General features: G+C 51.1%; 13 protein-coding genes across 13 annotated transcripts; 5 read left to right on the forward strand and 8 right to left on the reverse strand.

The window, feature by feature from the left end:
* Positions 1-521: 521 nt before the first annotated feature.
* Positions 522-1622, reverse strand: JCM6883_003043 (uncharacterized protein; the record flags this gene model as incomplete). The annotated part of the gene is made up of 7 exons (XM_076634629.1): positions 522-637; positions 704-975; positions 1048-1081; positions 1165-1239; positions 1313-1331; positions 1390-1406; positions 1532-1622. The coding sequence occupies 7 exons, from the start codon at positions 1620-1622 to the stop codon at positions 522-524; spliced, it is 624 nt and encodes a 207-aa protein (XP_076485377.1).
* A 517-nt stretch (positions 1623-2139) lies between these two features.
* Positions 2140-3781, reverse strand: JCM6883_003044 (uncharacterized protein; the record flags this gene model as incomplete). Its single annotated transcript, XM_076634630.1, has 4 exons — positions 2140-2225; positions 2293-2791; positions 2852-3718; positions 3779-3781. The coding sequence occupies 4 exons, from the start codon at positions 3779-3781 to the stop codon at positions 2140-2142; spliced, it is 1455 nt and encodes a 484-aa protein (XP_076485378.1).
* A 235-nt stretch (positions 3782-4016) lies between these two features.
* JCM6883_003045 (uncharacterized protein) lies at positions 4017-6626 on the forward strand (the record flags this gene model as incomplete). Its single annotated transcript, XM_076634631.1, has 5 exons — positions 4017-4098; positions 4199-4405; positions 4472-4547; positions 4623-6423; positions 6489-6626. The coding sequence occupies 5 exons, from the start codon at positions 4017-4019 to the stop codon at positions 6624-6626; spliced, it is 2304 nt and encodes a 767-aa protein (XP_076485379.1).
* Positions 6627-7134: 508 nt separating this feature from the next.
* MRPL51 (mitochondrial 54S ribosomal protein mL43 MRPL51) lies at positions 7135-7645 on the reverse strand (the record flags this gene model as incomplete). The annotated part of the gene is made up of 2 exons (XM_076634632.1): positions 7135-7316; positions 7375-7645. The coding sequence occupies 2 exons, from the start codon at positions 7643-7645 to the stop codon at positions 7135-7137; spliced, it is 453 nt and encodes a 150-aa protein (XP_076485380.1).
* Positions 7646-7692: 47 nt separating this feature from the next.
* On the forward strand, positions 7693-10006 carry JCM6883_003047 (uncharacterized protein; the record flags this gene model as incomplete). Its single annotated transcript, XM_076634633.1, has 5 exons — positions 7693-8319; positions 8385-8601; positions 8674-8790; positions 8855-9640; positions 9708-10006. The coding sequence occupies 5 exons, from the start codon at positions 7693-7695 to the stop codon at positions 10004-10006; spliced, it is 2046 nt and encodes a 681-aa protein (XP_076485381.1).
* Positions 10007-10923: 917 nt separating this feature from the next.
* Positions 10924-12552, forward strand: JCM6883_003048 (uncharacterized protein; the record flags this gene model as incomplete). The annotated part of the gene is made up of 4 exons (XM_076634634.1): positions 10924-11009; positions 11887-12184; positions 12254-12337; positions 12406-12552. The coding sequence occupies 4 exons, from the start codon at positions 10924-10926 to the stop codon at positions 12550-12552; spliced, it is 615 nt and encodes a 204-aa protein (XP_076485382.1).
* A 581-nt stretch (positions 12553-13133) lies between these two features.
* On the reverse strand, positions 13134-16686 carry JCM6883_003049 (uncharacterized protein; the record flags this gene model as incomplete). Its single annotated transcript, XM_076634635.1, has 6 exons — positions 13134-14377; positions 15149-15167; positions 15235-15624; positions 15694-15770; positions 15860-16513; positions 16584-16686. 6 exons carry the CDS (start codon positions 16684-16686, stop codon positions 13134-13136), a joined length of 2487 nt encoding a protein of 828 aa, XP_076485383.1.
* Positions 16687-16941: 255 nt separating this feature from the next.
* On the forward strand, positions 16942-17880 carry JCM6883_003050 (uncharacterized protein; the record flags this gene model as incomplete). The annotated part of the gene is made up of 2 exons (XM_076634636.1): positions 16942-17145; positions 17224-17880. The coding sequence occupies 2 exons, from the start codon at positions 16942-16944 to the stop codon at positions 17878-17880; spliced, it is 861 nt and encodes a 286-aa protein (XP_076485384.1).
* Positions 17881-18025: 145 nt separating this feature from the next.
* On the reverse strand, positions 18026-19136 carry JCM6883_003051 (spherulation-specific family 4 protein; the record flags this gene model as incomplete). Its single annotated transcript, XM_076634637.1, has 4 exons — positions 18026-18254; positions 18332-18423; positions 18520-18865; positions 18973-19136. 4 exons carry the CDS (start codon positions 19134-19136, stop codon positions 18026-18028), a joined length of 831 nt encoding a protein of 276 aa, XP_076485385.1.
* A 449-nt stretch (positions 19137-19585) lies between these two features.
* JCM6883_003052 (uncharacterized protein) lies at positions 19586-21356 on the reverse strand (the record flags this gene model as incomplete). Its single annotated transcript, XM_076634638.1, has 7 exons — positions 19586-19775; positions 19846-20139; positions 20202-20248; positions 20312-20451; positions 20513-20587; positions 20650-20733; positions 20804-21356. The coding sequence occupies 7 exons, from the start codon at positions 21354-21356 to the stop codon at positions 19586-19588; spliced, it is 1383 nt and encodes a 460-aa protein (XP_076485386.1).
* Positions 21357-22053: 697 nt separating this feature from the next.
* Positions 22054-23043, reverse strand: SNL1 (Snl1p; the record flags this gene model as incomplete). Its single annotated transcript, XM_076634639.1, has 3 exons — positions 22054-22193; positions 22270-22425; positions 22509-23043. The coding sequence occupies 3 exons, from the start codon at positions 23041-23043 to the stop codon at positions 22054-22056; spliced, it is 831 nt and encodes a 276-aa protein (XP_076485387.1).
* Positions 23044-23139: 96 nt separating this feature from the next.
* Positions 23140-23805, forward strand: JCM6883_003054 (uncharacterized protein; the record flags this gene model as incomplete). Its single annotated transcript, XM_076634640.1, has 1 exon — positions 23140-23805. The coding sequence occupies one exon, from the start codon at positions 23140-23142 to the stop codon at positions 23803-23805; it is 666 nt and encodes a 221-aa protein (XP_076485388.1).
* Positions 23806-24256: 451 nt separating this feature from the next.
* JCM6883_003055 (uncharacterized protein) lies at positions 24257-24682 on the reverse strand (the record flags this gene model as incomplete). The annotated part of the gene is made up of 1 exon (XM_076634641.1): positions 24257-24682. One exon carries the CDS (start codon positions 24680-24682, stop codon positions 24257-24259), a length of 426 nt encoding a protein of 141 aa, XP_076485389.1.
* Between the last annotated feature and the right edge of the window lie 42 nt (positions 24683-24724).

The following is a 24724-nucleotide window of genomic DNA, read 5'->3' on the forward strand; positions in this document are numbered from 1 at the left end:
TCTTCTCTGTTGTCACAAGGCAGGCAGTTCAGAATGATCGAAGCGAGAGAATGACAATTTGACAAAGACGGGGTATCACATTGGACTACACGACCAAGAGAGACCAGGAGAGAGAGAGAGAGAGAGAGACGAGAGAAAACCCAAAAACCCAAACTAGTAGTAGCTACGGAACAGCAAGGAAGGAGGAGGCAAAAGGACAGGTAAACGACGAACAATTGAGGGAGAGTCATTAGGGAATTGGAGAGAGACATGAGTGACGGTGACGGAGGAAAGACCGGAAACAGGGGCGGACGAAATTGGAAGAATGCGAGAAGGCGAATCGCGACGTAGAATCGGATGTGACGGAGAGGTGAACTAATTCTGCGACGTGTGATGAGAGATGTGAGGGATGAGGGATGGCGGGAACTGAGAACGACAGGCTAATGTGCTGAGAACGAAGAGGGGAGAATCGGGAAAGAGAAAGGATGCGTTTTCGTGTCCAACAATTGATTCGTCTTCAGAAGTCGCTGGGTCGATGAGATCTAGATGATGGTACATTTCCGTTGTTTCTTTTGCTTCTTGACTTTTCCTCCTCCTGCTCCACCATTCGCTCCATTGAAATTTGATGTATTTGTCGCATTTGGATTTTGACCTTGAACTACAATCGCCATCCACATAAGTCTCTGGCTCACTCGGAGAGAAAGAAGGAGAGAATGGGACGCACTCAGTCTCACTGCTGTGTGATAGGCTTTCTCCAACCCTTCCCTCGTTTTCGCACTCGTCTCGACAAATTCACACCCTAACCGTTTCGCCAACTCCGCACCTTCCCTCGTCTCGACCTCCCTCTCATTGATTCGATCCACTTTGTTCCCTACGAGGACTATCGGTACTCGGTCGGAATCTTTCACTCGAGTGATTTGTTGGATGAATTCGTGAATCCGGAGGAAGGAGGATCGGGATGTTGTTGAGTAGACTACGAGGAAGCCATCTCCTTCCCTGTAACACGCGAACAGGGGTGTGTCAGCTCTGTTTCGAGGACATCACGAAAGTTATCGAGAGACAACGGACCGAATCCATTGTGATCTTAGTGAAGTGTAATCCTCTGTTGACAGAATACGGAATCGTGCAAACACGTTAGTGACAGAGCAACACGGCGAATAAAGCAAGAGGAAGATGCTAGCTGACCTTGTCCCGCTGTATCTAAAATTTCGAGCAAATACGGCTCATCGTCGATGATAGCATGTTTCCGGTATGAGTCCTCTGTTTCCGTGAGGAGGTTTCCGGTTAGCTACAGACTACCGAGTCGAATAGCACGATCAGAAAGCACACTCACCGATTGTCGGATCATAAGTCTACCGGAGAAGGAAAACGTTCTCAGTCAGCAAACGCTCGAAGCACATTGAGGTATACGAAAGCAGTAAATACCTCTGAAGACGATGACACCCCAGAAGATCAAGCAAGCGGGATACAAAAGAGAGGACAAGGAGGGGGAACGCATCAGCTCTTTGTCACGACGAGCCTACGCGCGCATAACCACCAGGTCAGAACTCACCGATGAAATGATTCAGACATAGCCTAATCGTCAATGCCGTTTTCCCTACTCCTCCATCGCCTAACACTACGAGTTTAACACTTGTAACCATGATTTTCTACTGCCTGGACCTATTTACACGCTCAGCTTCTGTACTGATGACCTTTTAGATCGTTTGGTCGCGTCCGAATCGAGTGCCGAGAGGTGTCGTGAGGCGAGAAGGAAGATGAGAGATGATGAGAGGGGGGAAGCTGAAGGGGTTCCTTCTGGGAAAAATCCGCTACCGCTGGCGCTAGTCTTGTAAGATTATTTCGAAGGGACGAGGAGACTACTGGTAGCGTGTCTGAACTGAGTCGTGTGGGTATGGGGGAAGACAAGAAAGTGATCGCAACGCTCAAGAAATTTCATTTCTGTGATTCATTCTCATTGATCAATTGATGACGGTGAGTCAGGCGTCGCGACACGGTACCGTCAGTGGAAGGGAACGAGCACAAGAACCACGCTTCCCATGGATTTCTTCCTTTTCTAGCTCAACTTCGCACGTACCCTCTCAGTACAAGGCATGCCTCGATTACGAGAGAGTGGGTAATCACAACAACAGTGATTGAATGCAGTTTCATACCAACCAGCTATTGATCGATTGTCAATCCTTCTCCCGCGGCAGGAGTTTCCGTCTTCAAGCTCGTAATCTGTCTCCATTGACCGGTGTATGTAGCTGTCAAACTCGAGATCGTCAACACGCGGTTGAGTCGTAACACAGCGTAGAGAAATTCGGGACTGACACTTCCACAACCTGACCATCCCATCCTCTCCTCCCGAAGTGCTCAAAACCGTTCCCGTAACATTCCATTCCACCTTCGTCGCTCCAATGCCACCCCCTCCCACCCCAATCCCTCCAAATGCCGTCGAATTCGAAGGAGCAATTCCAGTCGAAGATCCCGAAGAAGTGACGACTCCCGATTTCCTCGAATGAATCGATTCGTCCAATTCTACGTCCAACTGCGCTGCCCATTCCCCACCTTCTTGCGGAGTAATCCCCGTTCCGGGACCTTGTAGTGTCGGTGGGAAGATCTTGTAGACGCGGACTTTCGAATCTTTCGAACCTGCCGCGAGGAGTTGGAATGAACGACCGGAAGGAGGAGCCCAATTTAGGGAGCTCGTGGGCGGGAGATGAGAGGGAGGTGGAGGGTTTGAGTCGGACGATAGAGAGGAGAGGGTTTGACGAGTTGGGTAGAGGTTCAGGAAGTTGGACGGCGGTCCGTGAGAGGGGAAATGGAATAACTGTAACGACGCTCAAGAGTCAGTGTCTGAAAGGGTCCAGGCGAGAGGACTTGAGCTGACTCGAATGATCCCGTGTACGCCAGAAGAAACTGCCAGTCTTTCTCCCCACCAGTGTTCTCGACACCAACTCAAACTCCAACCTCCGTCACTCTCGACTGTTCCCCCTGATTGTCCCCCAACTCTTCGGCCGTCTATTGACGACGATGTCACGCTACTACTCGTCCCTGTCACGTTCGAAGACACGCCGCTCGTCGTTCCTGTCGAACTTTCTGAGATGTTTCCTCCTCCAATCGCTGTTCCTGGCGTTGTTGAACTCGCATTACTGAATCCACTACTGACGTTCCCGCTCGTACCCGAACTCGCTGTCGATGGATGTGAAGGTAATGAGTTGAGGTCGATGTCCTGAACGAGCGTAAATTCGTTCGCTTTAATCGGATCCAAGCATTCCCACACTCTCAACTTCCCATCGCTCGCTATCGCCGCCAACTTCAATCCGAATTCGCTACGACTGAATCCCAAACTCCTCACTGTCCCTCTCGGTTCGGTAAGAGTTGAAGTAGGGATCCAATTCTGTAAAGTTGAGTGTCGAACCGAAGAATGAGGATTCAAAGGTCTCGCTGACGACGTGTTCTTGTGCAATGTCGATTGATCCGGTTGTCTCCAGATCTTGATCGTTCCATCGACACCACCAGAAGCGAGGATCAACCCTAATTGAGGGGGCGAGAAGGAGAGACAGAGAACCGGTCCATCGTGAGCTTTCCAAATCACCGGGTTGTGGTCGTATACTTGAGTTGCCGGGTTACGTTGTACGATTCGGATTTGGGAATCGAGTGAACTCGTTGCGAGGTGAGTTGATTGAGGGGAGAAGATGAGCGAAGTTATCAGGTCGTTGTGGGGAGAAGAGAGGGCGAGAGTAGAGGAAGCTGCCTGGACCCTGAATAGTATGAGCTCTCATGACATCTGGCGGAAGGAGGAGCTGAAACTCACCATAGTACGGCAAGAGGAGAGCGAGTAAACGTTCCGATCGGAAATCCCGCTCTCTCTTCCCTGCCTTTCACTCAATACGCCCACTTCGACTCTCGAGAGGCTCTGTTGTATCCAATCTATACTCCCTGGTACTCCCTCGACTCCCCGGTCTTTCCCACGCAGTTTCCCCGCAGCCCTCCTCGGCTTGAAGAAACCTCATCGCATCATCGAACCTCGAACATCCTCCTCAAGCCTAGCTATGTCCCGGAATAACCCGTTACCAGTCTCGCTACAACAAGAGTGCAGGAAAGCCGGCAAGATCTTTGCTTCGTTCGCAGATCGTAAGTTCTCTCCTCTCGCCCTCCTCACTCCTCACTCCTCACTCCGCTCTCCTTTTGGGTTCTCCTGCTCTTCAGCTCACACTCTTGAGTGAACTTACAGCTGTCAACGGACTCGACAATGTCATTCCTCCCTCAATCCTGAGAAAAGCGAAAGGATTCGCATTCATTACAATCGTTAAAGCCGGCTTCGTCTTCAGCGCGCGAGCTGGTACAGGGGTCGTGATTGCTCGCTTAAAGGACGGATCATGGTCAGCTCCGAGCGCAGTCGGTACTGCTGGATTGGGAGCTGGATTCCAAGGGGGAGTAGGTGAGCTGATTTTCCGTGCGAGCTCCGATGACTGAACTGATTGCTGATGGAGAGTTCGGTGGACAGAGATCACCGAGTTTATGATCATTCTCAACTCGAGCGCTGCTGTGAGATCGTTTATGACGAAAGGTTCAATCACTGTGTAAGCTCTCGTTTCGTCCTCTCTCGCGCGCTCTGAAAGTTTGCGCTGACCCTAATCGAATCCCACGTCGACCAGTGGCGGTAACATGTCAGTATCCGCTGGACCTCTCGGTCGTAACGTCGAAGGTACCGGAACCCTTTCCGCAAAAGGAGGAGTCTCTGCGATGTATTCCTACTCGCGCTCGAAAGGACTCTTCGGAGGTGCCTCAATCGAAGGTTCAATCATCGTCGAACGATCAGATGCAAACTCGAAAGCGTACGGCTTCAACGTGACGGCGAAACAACTCCTCAGTGGATCAGTCGAATTACCGAGATGGGCGGAAGAATTGGGAGAAACGATCAAGAGGAGGAGTGGGAGAGACAATAGGATTCCGGGGTGGATCGAAGATGGAGATGAGATCTCGACGACGAGGGAGGGGGAGTGGCATTCGGATGAAGAGGAGGAAGGGAGAGAAGTGTTTCGAGATGAAGGATTGACGCCGAGAGAATACGGAGAGAAGGGTTACTCGTTTGGAAGTCAATACGCGAGTGGAGGATCTCACCTGGCCAACTCGAAAGATTCAGCAGCAGGAGGAGGAGCGTCGAGTCCCAATCGTTCGAGATCTGGATCAGGAACGAGTAAATTTGGTGGAATGTTGGGGAGTCTTTCGGGAGGAAGGAGTAGGAGCGGGAGTGGGGCTTCTTCGACTGTCAACAATTACAACTCATCGTCGTACAACAACGGATATCAGAAAGAGGCGAGCGGTGGACCTGCGAACGGAGACGGACCCAATTTCGCGACCAAATTCGAATCGGATTACGAACCATCTTCTTCTTCTTTCTCCGCTTCTCGACCTCGCTCAACTTCTTCGCCACTCCGATCACCTCCGCTCACGAAGAAAGATTTCTCCCTCATCGATGCTCAAGATCCATTCTCGGAAACCAACGCAATTTCAGACCCTCCCCTTCAAGCTTCCGCATCGTCCTCGACCGCGCCTCCGGTTCGACCCGGCTTCTTCAAGCGAATGAGTAGCTCATCAGTTAGTGGGAAATTGACAAAGAGCAGGAGCGGCAGTGGAACGGGAAGCGTGTTGAGGGAAAGAGCTGGACAAATGAATTGGTCGACCTTCGAGAACAACAACGATAGTCGAGAAGATTTCCCTTCCTCGAGCAATCGGAACGATCCTTCGAGGGACTCTTTCGAATCTCTCGACAATGACGACGATGGCGACAACTCGAAATTCGGAGATAATTCGAATCGAAAACGAGCTTCTACAATCTCCGGATCTTCGAATCCAACCGATACTCTCTCTTCCTACCACCGACCTCCTCTCCCTTCTTCTGGAAATCGACCAAGGTCATTCACCTCGCCATTCGGAGGAGGAGGAGCTCCTTTCTCGAAAAAGAACAAGAGTAAGAAACCGGAATATACGGCTTACAACGATCCGAACCGTGATGGATTGTATCCTATTCAATCGAACGACTCAAACAACACTCGAGAATACGAGTTCGATGAACCCGAATACTCGACGAAAAAGACCGAAAAACTAGAAGGAGGAAGGAAGAGAGGAGATTCAAACCCGAAACCTTGGGATTCAGAAGACGAGGACTTCATCAATGATTCAATCAAACCCGTTCGACCGAGTCCTTCACTCGCGAAATCGACATCGTCTTCTGGGAGAGACGCGTTCGATTTCAGGCAAGTCGAGGCGGATTTCGCGAGTGTCGCAGACGGGAAAGGACTCAGAGGAAGAAGTGGAACGATTACGAGTACGCGTGACGAAGAGGAGAATGAGAACGGGAACGGAAGGAGTAGGAGTGGAACTTTGACGGCTCAGACGAGTTCGAAAGGGGCGATTGGGACCGCTATTGCGAGATACGATTTTAGAGGAGTCGAGGTACGCTTACCGTTTCTTTCTCGTGCACCGGGAGAGCAAGACACTGACTTATTTTGTGCGAGCAGTCGACGGATCTACCGTTCTTGAAAGGAGATGTTTTGGTGATTTTGAACAATGACGACGAGGAATGGTACAAGGCAAGGTTGAAGTTGAGGGAGGGAATGATTCCGAGGAACTATCTCAGCGATATTGAATGGTACTGAGGGGAGGAGCGAGCCGAATGAAGAAGCTCGATTGGGTCTTCTCGAAGAGACGGAACGCTTGTAAAGAAAAAGGGAGCAATCGAAGGTCGCAGGTCTAGCCAGATCATGCTCCATCGTCACTTGTCTCTCTGCCTGTATTTGTCTCGAAAGTAAACTCTTTGTAGCCAATAGAACCCAGAAGATTCTTTGAAACGAAACAAAAGAAAGTCCGTTCAGCCGTTCCGTTATTTGCTCGCGCCACTGTCGAGAAGCAAGGAGTCGTGAACGTAGCATCAAAAGGCAGTCCGCGGCAGAGGAGGAGACTCGGTGCGGACCCGAGCGGAAGGAGCACCGAAAACATGAGGAGAATCGAAAGCTGGTGATTGACAAGTGCGGGAAGTGGAAGACAGGAAGCACATGAAGGAACGAAAGGGGGAGTGCGATATAATACAGGAATGAATACAACTTGACTCGACAAATCTCCAGCTCACGATTCCCCCTCAAGAGCGAAAAACTGAAAGCTCCTGTTCTATCGAGTCTCCTCATGGAAAGCGGACCAAATCCCCCTGACACTCTCGTTCGTACTTTCCACCTTTGGTCTCCTGATTTGGGTAATCTTCGCGCCCGAACTATCGAGCAGTAGCTTGACTTTTTGCGAGATTGACGAAGGTTCGAGTGATCGAACACAGATTTCCTTACTTCTTCCGTTGACTGCAATGTGCTCATCATATCAGCTGAGCAACATCACAGTGATAGAGTCAGGACTCACGGTAGAGTGCCCTCAAAATCGGGTGTCTCCCTTCCTCCCTCTTGACAACGAATTCCACTCCCGGATACCGTTCTGCCCATTGTGTTGCGAGTCCAGAACTCAAGAAGGACCTCATACCTTTCGCCGAACCTTGCACTTCCGAGTAAGAGAGGACGAGTTTCTTGCATCCGAGGACGAAAGATGAAGGAGAAGGGGAAGTGAGATTCGGGGAAGCGGGAGTCGAGGAGGAGGGGAGGGCGAGGGATCTTCGGAGAATTCTACTAGAGGACATTGTAGCAAGCAGGCGATTGCTGGCAGCGGGATAGTGAGAGTGCGGGAATGAGTGAAGATATTTGGTTCGCTGAAATTCAAAGTCGAATCGTCTTCCCTCCCGCTTCTCGTGCCCGACTCCCGGGAAGAATTCAACAACTCAAGTCCGTAACTCGAAACGCCATGTCATCGGCGAATCTCCGTAAGCTCTCCCTCGTTCCCTTCACTTCATCACATCTCCCTCCCTCCTCCCATGCTCTCTCTTTCCCAACTCGCCGCGACTCCAAACAACCTCACGCGCACTCAACTTCACTCACTTACACTCCTTCTGCAACACGATTCACAGCGACAGACATCAAGCAATCGTCTTCATCGACAGAGTTTGCGTTAGACCCTTCACTCTTCCCCGACCATCAACAACCTCGGATCGACTCGCTCGCTTCAATCGCAAACGAGTCTTCAACCATCAGAGAACGAGAGAGGAATCAGTTACGCGTAGTCGCTCAATCGTTAGTCCACTCCATCCATCCTCCTTCCCTCACGTCTCTCCGTCGCCGATTAAACCTCGTTCGTGAATCGTTAAGTCTCGCACCTCAACTCGTACTCGATCAGAGTATATCAGTCCCGAATGCTCCACCTACCTTGCGACATTGTCTAGCTCCCTCAGCTCCGCTATTACCAATCTCGGTTCTTCGAGTTAGTTTCCCTCTCTCTATCTGCTCCTCCCTGCAATCCCGAGCTCACCTCTCTTGTCTTCGCAGGCATGTCTCAACGAGGCATCGACGAACGCCCTCTTCAGTAGTGCGACTTCCCTCGACGCTTCGCAGGAAGAAACGACCCGGTTATTGAACGAAGTCGACTCGTTTCAGTCGACTGTATTGGGCTTACTCGATGAAGTAGAGAGGAGATATACTGCTGAAGGGAACCGAGGGAAAGGCGGCAAGAATGGGCTCAAACGCGAGGCAGACGACATACAAGGTAAATAACTTCAGTTTTTCCTTTCGCAGATTGACGCTGTTGCTGATCCTAATGCGAGTTCGTGTGAGACAGATGTTCAACCGACGAAAGTAAAGAAGTATATGCTACATCGAGGTGGTGCAAATGGCGGGGATTTGTTCACTTCTGCCGCGTTTCTCTCAGATCGAGATTTAGAACAAGTTTCGCTTCGTGAGTCTCTCTTTCCTCGAACGCGCCACCCACGCTCAATAATCTGACTCGATTTATTCGATAGTGAACGATGCCGACCTAGTAGCAGTTCATCCTCCATCGGCATCCTCCTCTTCAGCTCTCGCACCTCCCGCTCCCTCACTCGGTTCCGTCTACCCCGCTCTCCCTCCAACTCCAACCTATCTCCCCGTCTCCGTCCGCTACAATCTCACTCCCGGTCAATCTCCCGCTCTCGCCCCTCTCCTCCCCGCCTTGATCCCACCTCCCGCACCACGAACGAATTCGATCAGTTCGACGAGTTTCGTCCGGGAAACGAGAATGTTGGATTATGGAGTTTGGAGTAGTGGATCACCGAAATGGGATAGTATGGGAAGTACTGATGGGGGGTATTATCGCGCTGCGACGAGGATCGTAGGGAGGGAAAGAGTGAAGAAATGGGAGAAAGGGTTGATCCCGTCGGAACCTTTACCTCGGTTACAACTCGACGACGTTGCCTCCCCTTCTACAACAACAGGGCAAGATCTCGTATTATCGAAGGAGGAAAGGAGAACTTTGGAAGAGATGGAAATCGAGATTGAAGGATTCTTGAATTTCACGAAACGAGCTCAAGAGGACGAATCTAGAGTATGGAAAGTGTTGGAAAGGAATTTGGAGTTGATCAAGAGGTTGGGGGAAGCTCAAGTCGGGAGAACAAGGAAGAGCGTCAAGAAGGAGGAGAAGAGGAGGAAAGCGGAATTGAAGAAATCGGCTTCGGCCGCTTTGCCGAACGGAGTAGAAGCAGGAGAAGAAGACGCGAAGGATAAGGAAGAGGAAAGGAGAGATCTGGCGGAAGGCGTAGAGAAAGAAGATGGTGAGTTCACGTTTCTTCGCGATTCTCCGAAGTCACCGTAACTGACCTTTCGTGCTTTTCCACCTAGCCGATACATTACTGGAATCTTTCACTTCACTCCTATCCTCCTTCTACAACTCTTCACTCCTTCCCTCCACATCGACAGCCAATCGCGCCCCTCCCCCTCTCCTCCCGCCTCCCTCTCTGATCCGATCTCTCACTCCCCTCATCGTCAGTGAACTGCACCGCGAATCCTCATACTACGGAGCGTTTGAACCGGTAACAGCCCATGAGTTGAAAGCTGGAGGATGGGAAAAAGCCGTCAAGGAGAATAGCGGAGCTTCTAACGGCGGCGGCGGGGGAGGAGCGATGATCAAGCAAGAATAGATAGAGTACAGTAGATGCAGGCATTGACATTTTGTTGTTTTCTTTGTTGTGTCGTGCCAAATGTACCGCGCAAACGCAGAGTTTCGCGAATGGAAACAGGTTCCTTAACGCCGGATCGTTAAGACTTTGTGAGGTCTCTCTTCTTCGCTCGAAGTGTGCAGTCGACTGCGCACTCTGCCCGCGAACTTCGAAGCGAACGTGCAGGCGAGAAGTTCGAGCGGCAGTCGCCGAAAACTGGCGATTCCGAGCTTGCTGATCTTTCTTCTTTTCACTTCGTCTCGAGTCAGCAGTCGACCTCGCATACAGCCACTGAACAGTATCTGCTGCACCCCAGTCAGATTGGCGTGTCTCACGAGCGTCTCTCGGTCCCCGTACATCGCTTCATCTCTTAACTCTTGATTCAACATCTCAAACACCTGGAAGAGAACGCTGAAAGCACGATCAGAGCCTCTATAATCTCAGCAGCGATCTAGTAGCACCCTACGCACTCGACTCGAGTCAAGTCGTAACACCATAAACGGAGATCTTAAGAGGGACGATGTCGGGACCTCTCAAGGAAACAACACTGTACAAGGTGAGCTCTCTATGATCGGATACACAAGGAGAGGACGTTGACAAGGTTGAAGTAGACGGACGTTACATGGACATTGACCGAAGAAGACATCGAGACGATTCGTTCCAAGTACAATGCGGAAGAATCGGTATCACTGGTAAATCACGGGGTGAAGCTCGTTCGACTCTCTATCCATAGTACTAACCTCAACTAGTAACCCACAGTCGCGGAAATTCGAGAAAGGTCTCTGGTCCCTGGAACTCCGCTCGGTAATTTGCCCGTTTCCTCTGCCCTTTTTCGCAAACTGACTCATGCAGGCTCCCTCAGTTCAAGGGTGACATTGATAAGCTCGGCGTATACCTCCATGCCGAATGTCAGATCGCAGATCTCCGCTTGGCTACCTCCACGAACAGTTGGATGCGAGACGGAAGTTGGAGCTGGGTTATCTCGGTGAGCACGTTTCGCGTCACTCTCCTCCAGCTAACGTTGATCATTGGTATACAAGTATCCAGCACGATCTGCCAGAGCGGTCTGCCGGCGCACTGCAACGTAAATCGTTCACAATCTCAAAGGTAGAATTCGGCGAAAAGTCGCCTGGCTGGGGGAAATACCTGCTTCCGACCCCAGAGTTACTGCTCAAGTTCGCCTCAACGGTGTGCTCATGTCGTTATACTTCCTGTTGATTGACCGAGCTGACTTTGATTGCCGACAAGCAGGGATCTTTCACGATCCGATGCTGGCTTTCCTCCGACCAAAGTGTGCAGCTCCCTGGTACCGCTCCAAGTCGATCTATACACTTGCTGGATGATCCAACTTGTTCCGATACCTTATTCGCCGTTCACACGTCCGACTCGAAAGTTCTTCACATTCTCGCCTCGAAATCGATACTCGTTTCCGCTTGTTCCTACTTCGACATGCGTGAAGCCGATTCCCCTCATCCTCCTTACTTTCAGAATTGACTACTGACTCCTGTTTGGCTTGTGAACAGTATTTGATTCGGGTTTTGCCGAATCTTCCACTCGCCAGAAAATTGACCTCGGATCACTCGACCTCTGTCCGTTGGACTCTTCCCTTTCCCTCGCTTCCACTATGGAAGAACTCTTTCCTTTCGCGCCAGTAGCTCCTACTCCGTCTTCTCAACCTCAGCTTGAGTTCGAAACTTCTGATACAAGCACTTCAACCGCGCCCAATCCGTTGCTGATCGAATCCGCCTCGGTACGCACTTCTGCAGAGCTTTTGTGATCGACATACACGATACCGAGTGAGCCACTGCTTCCCCTCCCTACTTTTGGCGAAAACCTCGCTGATGCTGCCACATTTTGAAAAGCTTTTTCGTTTACCGTGCTCTGATCGCGTATCTTTACTCAGGATATCCTCCCTTCTTCTATCTGTCCTCCGGAATTCTCGTCGGCTTTGATGCAGAGAGCCAGCCGAACCAAAGTTTCGATTCTCAGCTGAAGCTCGAGCTTCAGATCGAATTCGACGTTTCTCTCGGAGACTCTCTGTACTACGGCGTCCTACCTTGCTCCGCTCATGCGATGTACCGACTTGCCGATCGCTACGGAGTTGATGAATTGATGGAACTGAGTCTCGGCTTCATCACTCGCAGTTTGACGGTTGAGAATGTAAGTCCCGCTACTCTCCCCTCTGTTGGCTGGAGCTGACCTGCTCGTCTGTGTCTCGGGCTGCATCAGGTCGCATACGAGCTGTTCAGTCCTCTTTCGCTCGATTTCGCAGCAGTTCAAGAAGCTATTTTCGAGTTTTTCAGCGCGAATTGGGTCAGTGCCTCTGTCTGCTTGAATGATTCGACGTCTCGTAACAACTGATGGCTTTGTCCCCGCTGCAGGACGCCGTGAAAGCTAGCAAGGCTTTTGGAGTGGTCATCGACAAATTCAGCTCAGGAGAGCTTCAACCAGGGAAAGAACTGATGACTTCGATCTTTCAAATGACATCGAACGTTTCTGCACCAACGAAGAGGAGACGTGAAGATTGAGTCGTCAAGCTTCAAGCTTACCGTCAGGGCTCTCTCGGCTTCCCATTTCCGTTTTCCTTTCCTCGAGCAGATGCCCTTTTGTCGTTGTATTTTATCTCTTACTTTTGCAACCCGCTTTTTCTCTCCCTCTCAGGATCGTGATCTCTCCTCCATCGAGGAAAGCCCGAAGTATTCCATGAATTCCCTCGCAAAACCGCTTCTACCGATCACTTCTTTCCTTCTCCAGCTAACAATCCCTCTTCCCCTGCTCATCGATCAATCCATACGGTCCCCCTCTCGTTTCTGTTTCTAATTGTCTTGCCTGAGCTCGCGGATGGCCTTTCCTCCTCCTGAAAGTCGAAGGCCGACGAGACGAGGGATGGTTCGGACGAGAGGAGATGGAAAGGGTTGAACGCGGAACTTGTAAGTGTCGAGGATGAAGAGATGTTGCTCGAGCGAGGCAAAGATCAGAAGCAAGAAGGATGAGAGGGAAGATTTCGTCGGGGAAGAAAGGAGCGAATTTGGCGACAGATGCTTTCTGTGGATCGAGAAGGCGTCAGCGGTGGTTTCTGCACGACGAAGAAGATAGCGAGACGTACCCATCAAATCCAGTATGTTTCCCAGAGATCCTCAGGTTCGCTCCTCATCACGAGTCTAACTCCTGTACCTTCGCACATTGCCTCGACAGCTCGTATCATCCTCGCAACACTCGGATGCTGCCACTTCGCGCCCGTCACCAAGATGAAGCGTTCGAGACACTCCGCCAGTTTCGAATTAAGGATAGAGGCAATTCGATCTAAATGGAGTACGTCGTTTAACTGAATGATCTTGGGTTTTGGGCACGACTTTCCAGAATGCCGACACACGCCCGTAGACAGATAGCGCTCCCAGTCGTCTGCGTAGCGGCCCCAGTGTAGACTGAGAGTCCTAAAGGAAGTGAGGCCTCCAAGGGATTCGTTCAATCTCCAAGCTTTTTCCATCGTGGCGTAAGATCCGATCGCGGTCGTCTTTGGGGGAGGATAAAGATGAAGGAATTCGAGAGATGGTAGCTTTGAATAATCGAACATCGCTGCAACGTCGGCGGTGATCTTGAGAGTTCGTAAATTCGGCCAGGTCGATCCATTCGAAACCACCGAGATGAAGGAATCGCTGGATTGCTGGACGTCTAGGTGAACGAGCTTCGGAAAGTGGAGAGGAGTTGAGTGGGTTCCTTGGTCGGGCGGGAACTCGTCGACGTGCAGGAGTTCAAGTTTGGCCGATAATTCGTGAACTTGCGAGAACGTGAGGTTGCGATCTCTGATTTTGACGATGTTTGGATGGCGCGTGGCGACTTGTCCGATAGGAGAAATGTACCAATAACGCATGCCGGTAACCATAGTCGCATTGGGCACCAGCCGAAGAAACGTCGATACCGCAAGTCGATACGTCGTTTCGATTCCGGAACTGAATGGGTTCGGAAACTCCCCGCGCCAACTCGCGAAGTCGAACTCAACGTTCTTGACGAGTGCCGCTAACGCGCTTTTGTCCTTGAGAGTGTTGAGCAGAATCCACGAGTTGACGGAATAGAAGACCTCTTCCTCCTCGGTAGCCCCGTCCAGGTCTGGCTTCTCTGGCTCCAAGTCGACGGATATCGTCTCGTAAAGGGATTGTCGGACCGACTCGAGGAACCTCCGGCTCACTAGAGCTAATCTGGCGAGGTCGAATCGCGAAAAGCATTCATCTTTGAAGATCTCGATGATCAGCTCGTCGGGGAAGATTGAGCACACCATCGGGAAGGGTTGAGTCGCGTTCGGAGTTGTTCTAGTCGGAGTCGAAAGAGGAAGACGTCGAGGAGGAATTCGGTTAACTGATGAGAGTTGAGAACGCTGTCAGGGCTGGTTCAGAATGTAGAGAGCGACAGTCGTCGAATTCGTTGACGAACCAGGTGCTATACGAAGCTCGCCGTGGCTTGCGCGCCGCTGAATTGACCGAGGTGAGAGGGAAGAAGCGAACTCCGACGTTCAATCGATTTTCCACTCTTTCGCTCACTATTTTGCAACCTCGCAGTCACCGGAGACGGATACCGATGAGGGTAATTGCACACGCGTCCCATCCTGAAGAAAATTGGTTCAAATGAGGACTTTCTGCGAGCCGATTGCACGGAAGCTCGAGATGTGACTCGCCAACAAACGTTGCAGACACGATATCAAGTCTCGATCGAAAAGAAGGGAGAGAGAGAGAGAGATTTGAAACAGCTACAGGGTTCATTAGGAGATAATGAGATTCTCGCTGCCTCACAGTGAATTCGCTGCACCCTCGGCGCCCTTCCGTTCCTTGCGAGATCCCTTTGAGCTCTCTTCATCCTGTACCACCGATTGTAGCTCCGAGATGACTGTGCAGAAGTTCGAAATGTTTGTTGTCAATTTTGCGAAAGGCGGAGTTCGTGCTCAAAGTTCACCCCAGCTCCGTGACGCTCTTCTCATCTTTGTCGTATCGATCTTCGACCAGACGCGAGTTAATCACCGTCAGGCCCGGAGTCGTTTCAGCGTCGGTAATCGCCGTTCGCTCCTCGCGATCGAGGGTTCATTGTTGTTCTTTTCGAGGACCGCTCAACCTTGTCTCCCCGTTCAAGTCTCACTGAGCTTGACGCCGTTTTCCTGAAGGGGCAGAGGAAGAGTTCAGCTGCGTGGGAAAGAGAACCGTCTGAGATTGCTGCCGACTTACCAGCTTGATTCTGATAATCTGACCGCTGCCTCCAATGCCTCTCGAATTCTTCCCAATTTCGACCAAAGCAATGAGGTCTTTCCTCCTTACTGTAGAAGATGGAATAGATCGAGACTCTCCTCCTCCTCCTCCTCCTCCTCCTCCTCCGCCTCCACGAGTCGAGAAAACGTCTTCACTCTTGATAAAGACTAAGCTCAGATCGATCAGGTTCGACCAAGATTCGCTATTCGGAGGGCTGAGAGCGTTCATGAGACCGTGAGGAGCGACAGCGGAGAACAAGGGGAGAGAGATAACTGGAGGTGGCTGAGGGTTTGAGGGCACGAGTTGAATCGCGGGAGATTTCGTAGTCGAGGCAGAAGGAGGTGCACAGGGTATGAGAGAGTTGACGAGCTGTACATACGCAAGAACAGTATGAGCACGCTTGTCAGACTCTTCGGTTGAGGAGAAGACCAGACGAACGAAGACTGTCAAAGGAGATGTCGAGGATTTCGCAAGTGAAGACAATCTCCGAGTGAACGCAATCAAATTCGCATGTCCTATGTCGAGACAGCGGAACATCTGCGTCAGCAATCAGCTTTTCAGGCGGGGACCTGTCCTGAGTGCAAAGCTGAGAAAAATGCCGCACCTTGAGCAGATTTCGTCGTATTCAGAGCTTCTCCGCCTAGCAGATCATCGACCTGATCAATCACGACGATTCCTAGCTTCGTATCTGTCTCGTTTGATTGATCGTCAACGATTTTATCGAGAGCTTGTCCAGATTTCGCAATCCTCGACACCGAGATCCGATCCAAAACGTCCATCGCGACCTCGTCGTCTGACCTCTCCTTTGGTTTCTCTTGATCATCCGTTTGTACGTTTTCGGTTACGAACGTTCGACCTTCGTCTCGGAGGCGAGGAATCAGGACTTGTTTGAGGATTGACAGGCAGCGAAAAGGATCGAAATTCCCCGTCGAATCCAGATACGCTGCCCGTTTCTTCTCGTTCAAAAGCAGGTAGAGTAAAGTCGCATAGAGGGCGACAGCGGTACGACCAGACGAGGGGGTTCCGACGAATTCAATGAGATCTCCCTCGGGAAACCCTTCACCTTCGAGTAGTTTGTCGAGAGAAGGGATAGAAGTCGACAGGCGAGGAGGGAGTGAAGCGCGGGAGAAGAGGACTGCTCCGTTCGTTGGAGGAGCAGAGAGGTTCGAAGAGGCGAAAGAACGCAGGAGAGAGTAGAACTCGGGAGAGAGGGAAGGATGAGGAGGGAGAAAACGAGGTGCGAACACGAGATCGACGTCTATTCGGAACCAAACCGTTGTGAGTGAATGTCCTACGCCTCATACTCCAGCGGAAAGAGGGGTAAGAACCTGTCGAGATGCCGTTCGAAGCGAGAAACGAGAGCGAAGGAGAGAGATCTCGATCGGGTAGATACGCAGGGAGAAGGGTCGAGAGTAAAGTTGGTCGATGCATTATCCCGTAGCCATAAAGGGCAACAATCGGAGGAGTGAGAGAAGAAGAGAGAGTCGGAACGTTTCGAAGATGATGAAGCTCTCATTCTCTCCATCACCTCATCCGAATCCGCCAAGGACGAACGGATTCAATTGTATCACTACGCTAGATTATCCTCTGACTCGAGCCGACTCTCGCCTATCCCTTCTTTCCTCTCTCCTTCTCCCCCGCCTTTTCCCTTTCCCTTCGTCGGCTACCTTCCTCTGAACGATCGACATGGTAGCCCTGTTCAACACGTCTTTCCCGTTCAACTATCCCTGGCCGGCGCAGGTCTACTCGGTCCTGAATAAATACCCGAATCCTCGAGCGCCTCACGTCGTTTCGATGGATGTCGTCGACAGGCAAATCTTACCCGACGGAACGATCAGGAGTGAACGGATATTGGGGATCAGTCAAGACAGTCCGAGATGGATCAGGAGGGTGAGCTAAAGGAGATGAAAATGCTGTCGTTCTCACATCGAGCTCGCTGACATTTTCTCTTTTTCCCTTGGCTCGCAGATTCTCGGTACACCAGACGTAACATACGCTCGAGAAGTCTCTTTCATCGTCCCTTCATCACTGCCAAATCCTTCCGATCCTTCCTCTTCTCCCGCCGCGACTCTCACGGAACCCCCAAAACTCCTCATGGCGTCGACCAACCTCTCCCTTTCCTCTCTCCTGCAATGTCGTGAATCAATCTCGTACCTTCCTCACCCATGGCCTCATCTCCCTCGTCCGACAAAAGAACAACTCGCGCCCCAATTATCCCTAAGAGACGAAGACGAAGCTTCGACATCACAAAACAATGACGACGAGAACGACCCCGACTCGAACCCTGCCTACCCTAGACCCTCTCCCGGCGATCATCCCCTTTCCCATCCAGCCATGCCTCCGACAACCCTCTTTTCTCAATCAGCTCTCATTTTCTCGCTCGGTCCGATCGCGTCAACGGCTTACCCACCTAACGGTATCTCGCCGACATCTCCGATCGCCCCTGGATCGTTCCCAGCAGCGAGTACTTTCCCTCAGAGGGCAGCTGGTAAAAGGGTAGAGGAATATAGTAAAGGTCGTTTCGAGGAGAATGCTCAGGGAGGGAGACAGGCAATGATGTGGGCGGCGGAAGACATGTGGAAGAGACTGAGTAGTAGCGGCGGAGACGTTAGAACAAACTCTTAGACGAAAATAGCATTTGGCATAAAAGAATATTCAAAGATTTAACGATCCAACGACGAGGGCACTCCAACTCGTTCAACGAGACGGACGATACATAGGAGAGAGTAATAAGTTATACAATATACCGACAAAGACTTCCTCGTATGCATCAACCGTTCAACTTTGCGACGGTCGAAACGAACTCCTGCCAGTTGGGACCGAACTTCGAGTAGACGTCCTCTTGCGCAATCTTGAGATCCGTGATGAATACTGCTCCGACCTTGGCGTTGATCAAAGGCTTGAGCACGGTCGTGAGGGATGACTTTGCCGAATCGAAATCGTGAATCATGACAATCGATTGTTTGAGCTGACTCGATGTAGTCGGAAGGTCGGAGAATCTGAAAGTCGTCGTTTTTGATACGAAGGTATCAGTCTCGAAAGAAGGGAGGAAGGAATGAAAGAGAGAAGAACAGACTTGTAATCTGAGTGGGCGGATTCGTAGTCTACCACAAAGTTCGCATTCGAGAAGTAAGCAGAACCGACAGCTGTACCAGGGTTCGAGACGATCTGGAACGCGGGAAGAAGGCATCAGTCCAGCGATACCAGCGAGCTCAACAGCGTAACCTCGAGAACTGAAGAATGAAAACTCGATAGAATGCTCACCTTGACGAGTCTGTTCGAGAATGCAGTCTTTGCGATCGTCGAGAAGCTCTGAAGTCTCTTCGTCGTAGTATCCGAAGTCTCGTCAAAGAAGATACCGTCGAGAGGTACCGTCTTTCCGCCTTTGACTTGAATTTTCTTCCACGAGGAGTAAGTCTCTACGTCCTTTTGGATGTCGCCGAGGGAGCGACTGTTGTATCCTGTTCTGACGTAGCCGATGAGGATCGAACTGGAGGGAAGGACCGAGCGGAGAACGGGGACACAATATAGTGACGGATCTTGAGCGTCCACGATAGGACCCGAGTTTGGATTGATGATAATGATCCACGAAACGTTCGGATTCGCTTTACTGTGTATGAAAGTATTCGCTCCGTTAGTCAGTACTCCTTGTGACAGCTTCCGAGCACTTCGGCGGAGATGGAAATCAATGAAATAAACAATCGACTTGGGACTCACGCTGCAGTTTGTAATTCAGGCCAGCAGTTCTCGTCCCAGGAGTATAGGGGGACTATGATCTTTGTCTTGCCAACGCTTGTCGTAGCAGCTGAGACTGAGAGCTTTGAGGAAGTTGTCGCGGCGAAAGCGAGGATTGCAATGGAGGAGAGGAGTCGGAAGAGCATCTGATAGGTCGATTGAGCTGTAAGCGACGCTCAGAAATCTATTGGTCGATTCGAGGAGAGACGAGTGGAGAGAAGAGGAAAGAGGTTCAATTTCGCGAAAACTTCGAACTTCTCCGCCGAGTCTTTGATCGCAACCGTTCGTTTGCGCTCAGTTCGCGGCAGCTGAATAATTGAGACGTTCGCCTCGTCGCCGCATTCAACGTTGAACGAACTCGTTCCGCTTGGCGAGTCGCGACCGCATGCTTTCAAACTCAAATTCTCTTTCCGCTTCCGGGATCGAGCGAGCATATTAGGCGTACAGACAAGAGTTTATTGCTCAGGATGTAAGATGAAACAACGATAAGTTATAGAGTATGTTGAAACTGAAAAGACAGACATTAGATACTGAGTTTGAAAAGCTGCGAAAAGTACAAGGAAGAAAGCTTAGTTTTTGCGAAAGGGAATCGTCTTTATTGAGCGACGCCGAGAGAAAGGTTCCTCATGTCACGTTCGGCGTCAGCAGTGTGACCTGCGGCGGAAGTGGGTCCTGCGTTGCCCGCGACCGAAGTCGGGGACGAGGTTTGGTAGGGAGCTCGCGAGGTTTGGGGGAGAGTGGTCGATCCAGCGTGCTCGTGTTGCGTAGGGAAGACTTCAGTGCGGCTATAGCGAGCAACGGAGTCGAAATGAGTCAGCACATATCACGCTTTGGGAGGGAGGAAGCTCAACTGACCCAGTTGCGACAGTCTGAACTGGTTCTCGATTAACATAGTGCATCTCACGGCGAGATCCTTCGATGGGGACTAGCTTGTGTCCCTCTTTGACTTGAACACCTCCGGCTCCGTGAGGGATGCTACCTCCGACGGAAGAAGCCTCCCCGTGCTGGACTGCGATCGAAGCTGGGTTCGGGACGGCTGCGGAAGAAGTCGAAGTCTCGGGGTAGTAAGCAGTACCGAGAGCACCCGGACCGGTGTAACTAGTCGAGTAGGGAGTTGGATGGGAAGGGTTGGGAGGGTTGAGGCGGAAGCTACAAAAAAGAGCAATCGAGGTGAGCCGAGCGCCGTGATACGAAGGGACGAAAAGGCTTACTATTCGTGGAGATCTCGCTGGAAGATAGGTTGGACAATGTGGTGGACCTACATATTACGACACGGTGAGCTTTCGTCAAAGAGGCAAGATAAAGCAAAACTGGTTCGTACATGGTGGATGATCGTTTCAGTCCTCATCGTCTCTCCCTTGTTGACAACGACTTTGTCGTGAGGAATGATAGTAGTAGTACTGGCTCCGATGTTGAGGCGATCGAAAAGAGCTCTGTCTTCTTCCGACATGGCGTGGTTTTCTGCGAAAGACGATTCGAATCAGTTTCCTCGAAATTTCGAAAGTATGTTACAGCAGCTCACCTTTGATGGTCGTGACTGGTACCTCGCGGAAGAGATGAACTTCCTCGGTGTGTTGCTCGTCGAGAATAGGTTGAACTAGAGAGCAAACGCGAATCGTTAGGGCCAAACTTTGGTCGTGGTCACTCGGGAAAACTCACTGTGATGCTGAACATGGTGAACGTGTCGTGCTACGGTTCTGTGAGTCTCGATCTCCTCGACGTGGTGGCGGTGGATTCGTTCGTCTGCGATGAAATGCGAAGAAAGATTAGTTTTCGATTTTGGAAAGCGGAAAAGGGAGCGACGAGGACTCACGGACGACGGGTTTCAAATACTTGTGATCGTGTTGAGCGTTCTTCGCATCTTCTTCACTCAATACCGAGTCCCGTTCACGACCAGGGTGAGCGTGAGGTGCTTTCGCAGTTTCGACGATTCTTTCCCGCGGAGTTTCCTCGATTCCTCTCGTGCTCGCGACTCCTACGGGCGACGTCGTGGATTGTTGAGGGATGTTGCTAGCTTGGGTAGTCGAAGATTGAGGTAAAACTCCGGAAGTGAATCGCTCCTTCTCCTCTCCCCTCGTGACGTCGTTATTCGTTTCGAGGCTCTTCCTTCCTCCTCCTCCTCCTCCAATCGCTGCTGCAGTAGATCCAGCCGCTACAGCTCCCGCACCAATTCCAGCATCCCGGTGTTGTCGAGAAGACGAGTCAGTCGAAGTCCTCGTCTGGTCAACCGATCTTCGAGGGTTCGAAGAGTTTGAAGACGTTCGTCGATGATGATCCGAATCTTCCTCTCCCTCTTCGTTCGTGTAGGCGTATCCCGAGGGTCCGACGATGACGTCCTTTTTCTTGTTGTGGTTGAATAATCCCATCCGAGCTTGTTCGCGTGTCGAGTGAGTGAGAGAGAGAAGAAAGAAAGTAGCACTGCGCGAACGAAGGCCGAAACTTAGAAAAACTACGTAACCGACCCGAGAAACTCGTGGGTTCTAGGTTCGTATGTAGATCTGTTGCAACTGTACAGTACGCAGTCGATTTGCAAAACAACGAAACGGAAAGAGCCGAGATTCGAGAACGAAGTCAGAGACAGTGCTCGAGCTTTCGGTGACGAGGAGGGCCGACGGTCTATTCATCGACTCCGCACGTAGATCTCACGACGTCAAAGGAGCGCCACTGTACACACGCCAATGTGCGAGACAGGTACGACAGCTGGTCGTTAGAAAATTGTCGAGTCGTTCTTTCGCCTTGCGAGATCTCGAAAAGCTGCAGACGCCTCGTTCGGCCTCGAGCTGTTGATCGTACCTCAAAGAACCCGAGTGACTATCAGGTCGAACGCATACTGTAGAACGAAGATACTGATTCAGGTTATTGCAAAACAAGAGACTAGAAAATCGGTTGCGAAAAAGTTGCGAGAGACGAGAGTGCGAAATGCGAAGTTGACGTGGAAAAGAACGAGAACGAGAATGCGAGGGACTATGTAAATCGAGGGGAGAACCTAGAACTTAGAACTGAGTGGACAGATTGAAAAGGGAGTGGAAACCCTTGTCGGGGTTTCTGCAAAGATTCTTGGTTTTAAAGGTTTTGAACCCAAGGGTTGCGTGCGGGACTCGCTGGACGAGGAGCTGGGGAGGCATGCCTTCGAGCATGAGGGGATCGATTAGGCGAAGGGGTAGCGTGACGTGGAGGTCGGCGAGCGGGTGAAGGAGTGCGAGCTATGGTTTTTAGGAGCGAAGAGCGCAAGAAAGTCAGCGAAACAGCATTCTGAGGAACATGAAGGCATAGACGTACATCCTCTCGCTTGATTCGGTTGGTATCTGTTTGGTGCTTGATGAGGATGAGAGCCGGGAGCGCGAGATTGAGGATAATCACGCGGAGGAAGAGGGATTCCTGGAGGAAGAGGTGAACCGTTGTTCGCCATTCCCTGACCACCTCTGACGTGTGGTTCTAATATGCGTGCAATAACGGAGGAGGTTCAGTACTTGCTATGCGAGAGACGACAGCAATTGCGGACGGAAAAGTGAGCTCACGTTGTCTGTTCTCGTCGACGGTCCTCGCTCCTTGCTCCTCCCTCCTACTCATACCCGCAGACTCGTGTTGACGCCTGTACTCTCTCCTCTTGATCTCGTCTAGTCCCGCCAACTCCCTCTCAATCTCGACAACTAAATTTTTCCTCCTCGTCCTGATGTCCATATCGCCTCCACAACTATCGATTCCGTCCAACTCGATCAAGAGTTTCGTCAACGCTTCTTCGTACGCATGGAAAGGTTTGTTGTTTGACGCATAGTCTAACTTGGGAGACTCTGGAGTCGAAGTGGGTTGAAAGGTTAAACGAGAGGGAAGGACGAAAGATTTGCGTAGATTCAAGAGACGTTGCGTCGCCGAGTCGAGTTGAGAGAGGGAGACCAATCGAGGGTCAGGAGGAGGAGGAGCAGGCGTGGCTGGAGATTCGGGAGGAGGTTGAGATTGTTGTTTCTTCGGGGAACTTCGACGTGAAGATGCTTGGGAGCTGCTACCACTACTTCCGTTACTGCTGAATGGATTCGAGGTGTTGAACATCGGCATCTTTGCAGAATGAGTGAATAGAACGAGAAAGAAGATGAAACGGACGATGAGCGAATCGCTTGCTTTCCTTCTTCCACTCACACGCGAAGCAGCGGAATGAGTACAGCATCAGAAGGAGTAGATCTAACACCACTTCTCGGCCTAGCACCGAACTCGAAGGAAATCTCCTCCCTCCTCTCCTCTCTCTCTCCCTCCTCTTCCTCCCCTCGAGATCCATCCATCGCTTCGTACCCAGACATAGTCTACCTCTCTTACCATTCTCTAGGCCTGTCCCTCTCGTTCGAACCGACAATATCGAGCTACAAACCGAAATATCGTCTCACTTCAATCAACCAACTCGAATGCGACAAGCTCTACTGCGTCGGGATTGATGTCTATAACCACGAGGAACAAGAAGACGGTGACAACAAGGACGTAAAGGACAAGAAATCAACCTCTACGAATGAATACGAACCTTTTCCTCGATATCCGATTCTCCTCCCTTCCCCTTCCTCTTCCTCTTCTTCCAAATCAACTCCTTTCCCCCTCACTCCAACAACAACCGGTAAAGAACTCGTCGAAGTGTATGGAGAACCGCTGAGAAAAGGAGGAGGAGATACGAAAGGGATGGGGATTTGGACGGAATGGACGAAAGAAGGAATCATGATTGAATGGAAATCGACCGGGTTGGGGGCGTGGGATAAAGGTGGAGAGTCACAGTGGAGGGTGTTGAGCTTGTTCGAACCGGGAGTGGGGAAAGGGAAGGAAGACGATGAGGAATGAGGAATGGGCTTTTTCGTAAGCAGTTGCAAAGCGAAAACGAGGATCTGTTGACGGCGATATCGCGGGTTCGGATTGATGCCCTCCAAAGGGATTCCTAGCCTTTGTCATCGAGTCGGGCATCTACACCAACTTTGCTATCGTCCCGAAACTCTTATTCGTTGTTTCCTCCAGCCTTAGATCCTTTCATCTGGGGAGCTCTAGGCTTTGCGCTATATATTGACTGTCTCTTAATCCTCTGAGGATCAGGCGCTGCACACTCGAGTCAATAAGCAGCGTTTCGAGAAGCTCAATGAACGGAAAAAAACGAACTCACTCGCTCCGCATGTCGACCTGTCCCCTCTCCGGCTATACAGCGTTGACATCCAGACGAGGGCAGTGGCGGAGCCCAGACTTCGGTTCTGTCCAGCTTCCCCTGAGCTCAGTAGGCTTTGAGAGTCGGATTGAGCTCGCTTCATTTTCCCTCTTCCTCTCCCTTCTCCTCCGCTTTCGGCTCCCCGTCGACAAGCTCCAGCGACTCGACTTGACTTTCGATTCCGATCTCCAATTGTGGACCTCCCTTCTCTGGCTTCTCTGGCTTTTGCTCCTCTTCCTCTTCTGATTCCGATTCGATTTCCTCTCCCTCTCCCTCCGGATGACATTCCTCCCAAACCTTTCTCTCCTCCCTCCACAATTCCCTCACACAAGGCTTACAACTACTCCCACAACATTCCCACGCTTCCGGTTCTTTCGGAGGTTTCGTCGAACGAGCCGACGAGAGCAATTGCGAGAGTCGGATCGGGGCGAGACGACGTCGAGAGAGTTTCGTGAGGAAAGGGGAGCGGTCGAGGAGCTCGTCGTCTGTGAGAGGAACGAGGGGTGGGGAGGAGACGGAAGGCATTGGAGAGAGAGAGAGAGAAGCCGCGGAAGGGAGGGAAGAAAT

The sequence above is a fragment of the Sporobolomyces salmoneus genome (genome assembly GCF_050403485.1).
Source record: "Sporobolomyces salmoneus JCM6883 DNA, S_salmoneus_JCM6883_v1_ctg66, whole genome shotgun sequence".
Lineage (NCBI taxonomy): Eukaryota > Fungi > Basidiomycota > Microbotryomycetes > Sporidiobolales > Sporidiobolaceae > Sporobolomyces > Sporobolomyces salmoneus.